At 34.0% G+C, this 8,508-nt stretch overlaps 1 protein-coding gene across 2 annotated transcripts; it reads left to right on the top strand.

The window, feature by feature from the left end:
• Positions 1-201: 201 nt before the first annotated feature.
• Positions 202-8,191, top strand: LOC145635933 (putative E3 ubiquitin-protein ligase RHY1A). 2 transcript variants are annotated; one of them, XM_081687319.1, is made up of 3 exons: positions 202-576; positions 7,259-7,440; positions 7,550-8,191. In XM_081687319.1, the coding sequence occupies exons 1-3, from the start codon at positions 307-309 to the stop codon at positions 7,956-7,958; spliced, it is 861 nt and encodes a 286-aa protein (XP_081543445.1). In that variant the 5' UTR covers positions 202-306; the 3' UTR covers positions 7,959-8,191. The 2 variants fall into 2 exon arrangements, with proteins under 2 accessions (XP_081543445.1, XP_081543444.1); XM_081687318.1 differs by having other exon boundaries at positions 7,541-8,191.
• Positions 8,192-8,508: the final 317 nt, after the last annotated feature.

Raw genomic sequence — 8,508 nt, 5'->3', positions numbered from 1 at the left:
CATATATTATATAATAATTTTGATTAAAATAAAAAAATTAAAATTACAAAATATATATAATTCTTATTTATATTCATGTATAATAGCGATTTATTTTTTAAGTATACAAATTTAAAATAGACTTTATATAAACGCACTGGTCCTAACCTAATTTACTAATATAAAAATAAATAATCCACTCGAAATCCATCCGTACACCTACCCTCATCCATTCCTGTCCAAATTATCTCTCTTTCTCTTTCTATTTCTTTCTCTCTCCTACAAATTATCTCTCTCTGTTTCTCCTTCTCTCTCCTCCTCTTGCATATGACTAGCGCAGCAGTGCTATTTTACGGCAGAAGGTCTCGATCTTCTTCTCGAACCTTCGATGATTTAGGCTTTGGTTCTCCTCTTCTTCCTTTTCCTTTTTCCGCTTCATCTTCATCTTCATCTACTTCTTCCGATCACACCAACACTACCGTCACTGCCAATCATCGACACCGTCATCACCACCACCATCATCGTAAGGTTGGTGATCTTCATCGTCGTCACCGTCATGTCAATTTTGATGATCATTCCCCTCGCTCTCCTATTCCGGTAATTCTATCTTCTATTTTCAATTTTACACTTTGTCATTTTTTTATTTTGTTATTGATTGGGGTTCGATTTGATTGAATTAGTTACCTAAGTGGAATTAATTTTTAGACTCGTATTATTTGCAATAGCTGGAATATTTGTTATGACTACCTGCTTTTTCAGATCGTGGGTATGTTATATCAATTGACAATTGGGTTTGAAAAAAAAAATGCAGTGGGGTAGCGGTTAATTGGTTGCGTATTTTAGGCTATGTTAGTTAAACTCAGGTACTCTGTACTCACAGGTGTATTAAGTGTCCGACTCGGGTATTTTGTGAAAATTAAAAATCCATGATTCAGCACAAAATAAGGTGTTAAAGTGTCCTGACTCCCGAGCATACCGTGGGCATTTGAGGTGAAATGAAAATTTTGATTGACACAAATTTTGGAAACTATAATTATGGGTGACTTTTGAAAATGGAGCTTAGGTTGTGTCTTTGTTTGTTAGTTGAGCTTTATTTTGAGACTAGGAATAGTAGTACTGTGATTGGGATAATAATAAGTCAAAGGTAAATGGTTGAAATTACTTGTGACAACATTGAAGTACATAAAATACCCTATGATGACTAGGTGTTTTTATGAGAATTTTTGTTTTATAATTCTATTTTGTGAACATTATTACTAATTTAGAAAGAGTGATCCATTGGAGATGAATCCAATTTTTCTGGTTGATGTCATTTGGGGAGTTAGAAAAATGGATTTTTGGACTGCGTAATTCAATTGCTCAAATGGATTCTTCTATATTTACTATCCTTAATAGGAAGAATAAGATAATGGATCAAGAAATCATTTATTATTTTCAGGGGAGGCTTTCCAAAAAGCATAAACTAGGCTGGCAACTCATTTAGCATGATGACTATATCAGACAACACTTTCCGCGTCGCTTAGATCATTATGGCATGAGATGTTCACTGTTTAATTTAAGGATTTTTACGAGACTTTTGGTAAGTAATGTAGTTTGAAGATAGTTGGTCATTGTAGTATATAGCTACACTGCAATTTAAACATTAGTTGTGAAAAAGAGTGGCCTCAATTTGCGTAAGGTTTATCCTCATTCAACTATTAGTTTAGCTTTGTAGTCTCTTCCAAGTTCCTTTACTTCGTATAGTGTCATGTTCTCTTTCTAAATTGGTAAATGAATCGACTCCTAAATTTAGTTACCTCAATTAAACAAGATCAAATTTATGTTATGGTTTCTCAGCCTTTCTCTCCATTTTTCAAAAATCTTGGAACATGTAGCTGTTGGTGATTACGGAGTAACATATTTTTTCATATTCAGCATCATATTCTTAGAAATGAAGCCAGTTAACTGTTTCCATTACACATTTTTTGGTATGATGGGTGACAAGGCAATTGGGCTATGCAAACATACTGATAGAATAGAGCACAATGTTTTTCAAGGGACCCCAATCTTAAAATTAGTTGTCAATAAAACAGGTATAATATATAGTTTTACTTTTATAGTTTAACTCACATCACATAAGTTGGCCTAATGGTATTTTGGCTAGAAATAAGTAAAGCTTGTTTATTATAATTGGGTGTCGATTCTCCTTGAATCACTTTATATTAGTCACTGAGAGATTATTTAGTTGGCTCTACATTTGTAATTGGCCCTTTACTAGTTTAAGACAGCCTAACAGAGTAACAGTTGAGTAACACACGCCATTAACTTTCAGGGTTGTTCTTGCAACCTTTTAAATTCTTTGATGTACTCTTCAATTGAACCATTGCCTTGCTGCACCGAATTGAGCCTATGATAAAGCACCTTTTTGTAAGTTTTAGACACACATCGTCTCTCAATTTCAATTTAAGAACAACCCCAGAATAACCATTACCTTTCAGGGTTGTTCTTGCAACCTTTTAAATTTTTTGATGTACTCTTCAATTGAACCATTGCCTTGCTGCACCGAATTGAGCCTATGATAAAGCACCTTTTTGTAACTTCTAGGCACATATCATTTCTCAATTTCAATTTAAGATCAACCCTAGAATCAATATTTTACTTTTATCTTGCTTTCTCTAAGCTTGCATGTTCTCATATGTAATTTAGATGAAACTCTACAAGAGGGGGAAGGGGGTAAATTGTACTATTGAACTTGCTAGTCACTCTTGCAAGTACAAAAATTGTGCAAGAAAGATTTTGAGGAAAACTTCGTAAGCCTAATAGAAAGTGTAAAACCTGGACTCGAAGGGATTTTGACTCAAATTTTCCAGTAAGGCCAACAATTTTTTCACGAAACTTGTGCCTAGAGCTGTCAATTCGGATAAGTGGGTCGGGTTAGTATGGGTCGGGTCATCTCGGGTCGGGTCAGTACGGGTTAATGTCGGGACCTATGCGGGTCGGGTTCGGGTTGGGTCATGCTTGAGTCGGGTCACGTCGGGTCATACATCTTATCGGGTTTGGGTCGGGTTTAGGTCGGGTCAATAAAAGGTCGGGTTATATTCGGGTCGGGTGAAAAACAGGTTGGGTTACATTCGGGTTTTTACGGGTTTAAACGAGTTAGGGTCCTGTTCGGGTTCGAGTCGGGTTCGGTTCAAGTTAATTATTTACGGGTTATAATCAGGTCGGGTCATTATCGGGTTCGAGTCGGGTTCGGTTCAAGTCAATAATTTGCGGGTTATAATCAAGTCGGGTCATTCTTGGGTTCGAGTCGGGTTCGGTTGAAGTCAATACATTTAAAATTTTTTTTTTTAAAGCTCCAAATCAAATTGCATAATTTAAAACATTTAAAAAAATATTAAAATAAACAAGTGAATACTAAAATTTGAAAAAAAAAAATATAAGTAGTTATATGGAAGTTTATTTTGAAGTTTATTTACGGGTTATAATCTTATGTATTTGTTAACGTCGAATCTCTATTGTAGATGTCGTATGGCTTTTAATTAATGAAATGTTTTTGCTATTAAAAAAAAAAGTTTATTTATAAGATAAATTTAGAAAAAAAAATAAAATAAAAATTGGCTGATTTTAATTAGACAAAATCACTATCACCGATACACCTCACTCACCTCATATTGCCTCAAATATGTTTAAAAAACATTGACAGCTCATAGAGTCACAACTCTACTCTAATACTCTATCACCTCATGTCCTCATATAGCTCATTACTCATATAGGAAGTTGAAGATAATTAGGAAAAATAAAATCAATCACATTAGTGATTTCATGGTGGAAAATTTCGTCAATCTCGCCATTAGAGTGCAACCTTCCTTAATATACTAAGATTCAGTCATTTTTTTTTTTTTTTGTTTTTTTTTTTGGTTGTTGTCCAATTCAGTTTTTCTTTGACGAGGATTATGTAAGAGATAAGTCAAGTAAGATGAGAAATGCCACTTTTGTTTTATAATTGGAATCCATGTTAATAAATTGAAAAAAAGCTTGAAACTCAATAGTCAATACGGAGTACTCTTTTTATCCTAAAAACTCCTAAATCCTAAACTTCGGGTTAGTAATAGGTCGAGTTTAAATTCGGGTCAGGTCAATAAGAAGTCGGGTTGAATTTGGGTCGTGTCAATAACAAGTCGGGTTGATTTCGGGTCGGGTTTGTAACAGGTCGGGTTTAAATTCGAGTCAGGTTAGGAACGGGTCGGGTTGACCTCGGGTCGGGTTGAATTCGGGTTTTGACGGGTTAAATCGGGTTTGGGTCATTCTCGAGTTCGAATCGGGTTCGGTTCAGGCCAATAATTTACGGGTCACATTCGGGTCGGGTCCTCTCTAGTCGTCATGGTCGGGTTCGGGTCTCAAATACTTGGGTCAACTCGGGTCTAGGGTTGGTTTTAGGTCGGGTTCAGGTCACCATTTTTTTCGGGTTCAGACGGGTTAGGGTTAGGGTCGGGTTAGGGTCGGTATTTCGGGTCGGGTCAGCTTTTGACAGCTCTACTTGTGCCTCTATTGAATCATGATCCCAATAACTATTCCCTCTAATAGTTAGCACTTAGCAAGCTTTGCATCTCTAAGACTTCCTACAAATCTCTCTCTTTTAACTGAAGCCATAGTCTTTCTCTCTCTCAAGCTTTACTCATATCTTTCATACACATAAGGAACTTACTTAATTTCTACCTTGATACGAGAGTTGACTTAAACCCTTACATTTTCTTCATTACAAAGAGATAACCGAAAGCCTTGAACAACTCTTAAATACATATAATTGATAAATAATACTTCTATAAAACTAATATAGTGCACACTAACAGACACGTAAGGAACTTGGAATCCGAAGGAACTGACTCAAAAACATGGAGTGGAAATATATATCTTTTTACAACTATTCCACTTCATATTGGAGTGATAAAACTAGATTCTTTGGGATGACTCGCTAAAGCCATACAATTTGAAATGAATTAAAACGTTCTATCTATAGAAGATTAGAAAACGCATTAACTAGCCCATATTCCTCGTGATCAAGAGACATTTGCATCTTCAGGCCTACGAATAGCGAACTAACTTGATTCTTAGCAACAATAATAGGTCATTTAGTTGCCAACAACTAATCAACACGATTTATAATGATTAGCCACAAGTTTCTCAAAGACCAAGTCCTTGTTCTTAAAGATGCGAGTTTTAAAACAGATTTTCTAGCATGGCAATTTAAATATATAAATTTGTTTGATTTTAAATGCATTTTTAAACCAAGCTCATTTCATTCCTTACAAACAAAATCTCAAGTTCTCAACTAAGGTCCTGCTTTAAGGTAACGACTTTGAAATTCTTTTTTCACACGCTTTTGGCTAAAATAAAATCAGATTTTATTTTGTAAACTTTTTTTTTTTTTATATAAGATAATATCAAATGTATTGTAAGTCAACTCTAAATCCCTAAAATCTAGGATAATAAGTTAATCTTGTTAAATTGAAGAAAAACAAATCTTATTATAATATTATATTTTAAAAATTAAATCTATTAGGATAATATTATACCCTAGAAAGTAGGCAAATATAATGTAATGACAAATAACTTTGGAAAACTGAATTCTAGTGATATGGAGTCTCGTGTGCTCATGTTCCTCCTAAAAACGAAGTGGTCGTTAATACCTGAAGTTTTGATATTGATTTTAAGCTTGTTTAAAACAAATTCTCTTGTTCAACATAATTAAAGGCTTCCTAAAAAAATATGCTTCTACTAATAGGTCCTCATGTGCTCCGTTGTTTCTCTCGAAACTTCTCTTTGTTTGTTCCTCTAGGAACAACATTCTCAATTTTCCCACTCATCTTGTTAAAGAACTCAACAATACATTTGTGCAATTAGACATGTTCTCTTCATTATTGGGAACAATCATCAACAATGATGTTTATCATACTCAATATTTTTCTTGCTTTCGTGACTTGTTCATGCACATCTCTAACACACAAGTTAATTAAATAATCATCATTTGTTCATAATGGTCAAAACCTTACAATATCATACCACCAAGGAAACATATTTAGAAAGATTAAGAGCAACATAGGTAAGCATTTGGCGTCACTTCACTTATGCCTTTATGATCAAACACCTTATCATACTTCTGACTAATCCATATAAGTTTTTAGATCAAGGTCACCATTAAATTTAAGAAGATCAACCAATTTGATTTCTTCTTCATGTTTAAGACGTTGATTGAGAGGTCTAATTGATGTTTCAACACTATTATTCGTAGTTTTTGACTTCATCTCCAACACATCATTACATATTTCTTTCACCAATTCCATCATGCTCTGTGTTCTCTAGTTGTCATCCATGTTTAATGCAAAAATTACGCCAATAACTAACATTATGAATTCACACATCTATTACTATAATCTATTACTACTTCCTCTGTTCTGTTAATATTGCAACAAGGAGGAAATTACGCATCCCAAAACACATTTTATATGCTAAATATCTATAATTGTGTAAGAGTAAAAATTATAAAAAGTTGATATTGTGAAAGTATTAAATGAGATGAATCCAACAAGATCCCACTTAACTATATTTTGCTTAATGTATAACTCATATTATATGGTCAAACAAGAGTGATGAATAGTGCAAAAAGTCCATTGTTGCAATATTAATAGAACGGAGGAAGTATTAGTCTATTACCCGGGAAAAAAAAAATCCTTATTAATATTTTTTCCCTCTCTTAAATCCCTTCAATTTCCCTTCTTTTTTTAAATTTTTTAAATTTTTTATATATTATTCCCTAAATTTTAAGAAGGTATTAGTTGGTTCTCTTTAATTATTTCTTTTAGTTTTTTTATTTAAAAAAAAAAAAAAAAAAAAAAAAAACATTTACCTCATTTGTTTTTCACTCGTTTGTAACAAATCTTAATGTTGTTGATATTTTTTCAAGACACTTTTACCAATACATGGGTTGGTTAATTAATTTGATAGATAAGTAAAATAAGGTTAATTTTGATTTTTCTAGAAAAAATTTAGTTTTAATTATTATGTCTATTTCGTTTTTAATTTTTCGCAATACCTTAAAACCTATATTATACTCTATTTAAGTTTAAATATCTCACATTCCACTTTCTTCCTGCACATTTTGCAATGCTAGCAGGCTAGCAGCTATGTAGTTTTCGAGTATTCTTTTCTGTCGTATGAGAAAGTGATGTTTTCTATTTAATGACAGCATTGTAAATAAACTCATCTCTTGTGCATTTGTCTGTCACATTTGGTGCATACACAGGGGAGCGAATCACACCAACAAGGTTGTAATGGCGACTCTTCTTCACGGGAAATCAATGAAAGAGAAACCGTGCATGGTCTGAGTGGAAGATATCATCGAAACAACATGCTGCCTGGGTCTGTTTTGCTTGCTAAAGAAAGGCTTGTTCAAAGATTGAGAGGTGTATCTGTTTCTGGAAACAGGTCAGTGCTTAAGAGTTGACATTTCCTTTGAAAGAAATTTTCTTAATGTCATACCTTTTCCATTGTTACTGTTTACTAAGTTGTTCATCCTTTTATGTAGAGACAACAGAGAAACATCTCCTAGTCTTCCCAGCAATCATCAGCTTGTAATTGGTGCAGAATGGGAAACGGATGTTTCAAGAGAAGAGCCAGCTGCATATAGAAATTCACCTGAGTTACCTGTGGGAGCACATCAGCCGTCTGCACCAAGGGAACCACAAAGGAAACCTCTAGGACTCACCAAAGAAGCCCTCTCCCAGTTGCAACATGATGTTTTTTTGGAGCAACAAAAGCCTGTAACTCAACCAATGTCCAAAGCATCAACTGATTGCAGTATCTGTCTGGAGAGCTTTGTGGAAGGTAACAAGCTCATTAATTTACCTTGCGGACATAGATTTCATAGTTCATGCTTGAATCCATGGCTTCAAACTTGTGGAGAATGCCCGTACTGTCGTACTTGTATTATGTTCACTTCCTAGCTATGTTGCACGGAAAATGGCAGTAGTGAGCTTTGTATGGGGTAGGTGAGATTTGAACAGGGACGGTAGTATTTGAAGTGGGGACGTCTTTGGAGGGGCGTTCCCAAGTATTATATTCGGAACCTCCAATGAATCACTTGAATAATTTTCTTTGTTATTAGCGTAAAACAAATGCTTTTGCATATGTATAAGTAATCTCTTCACTTTGTTTATGAACTGTTTTTTAGGAACTATAATGTTTGCATTAAGGCTAAACAACCCACTTTGCTTATGAACTGTTTTTTAGGAACTAAAATGTTTGCATCAAGGCTAAACAACTATTGCTTATATTACTTAGATTGCTTTTGGTACCAAGTGGATTGGGATGAAATTAATGTACATATTATGCTCTTTTTTCCCCTTTAGCACACTCAAGTATTATTCCAGTATGGTTAAAAATGGTTTTGATGGTTAATTTAATAATTACTCCTTCAATCCTTATTATTGGCATTGTTTGCCACTAATTAATTAATTATGTTTGCTTGTTTAATTCCCATGTCTATTTTTGGCA

The sequence above is a fragment of the Chenopodium album genome, chromosome 6 (genome assembly GCF_948465745.1).
Source record: "Chenopodium album chromosome 6, dcCheAlbu1.1, whole genome shotgun sequence".
Taxonomy (NCBI): Eukaryota; Viridiplantae; Streptophyta; class Magnoliopsida; order Caryophyllales; family Amaranthaceae; genus Chenopodium; species Chenopodium album.
Note: the sequence above shows the minus strand (reverse complement) of the source record. Positions and strands in the feature narration are given on the sequence as shown.

What these genes read in the sequence shown, in the direction of transcription:
- LOC145635933 (XM_081687318.1), top strand. Translation starts at nt 307, where the DNA reads ATGACTAGCGCAGCAGTGCTATTTTACGGCAGAAGGTCTCGATCTTCT. An exon ending in CCCCTCGCTCTCCTATTCCG is followed by an intron (nt 577 to 7,258) that starts GTAATTCTATCT and finishes GTGCATACACAG; the next exon opens with GGGAGCGAATCACACCAACA. An exon ending in GTATCTGTTTCTGGAAACAG is followed by an intron (nt 7,441 to 7,540) that starts GTCAGTGCTTAA and finishes CCTTTTATGTAG; the next exon opens with AGACAACAGAGAAACATCTC.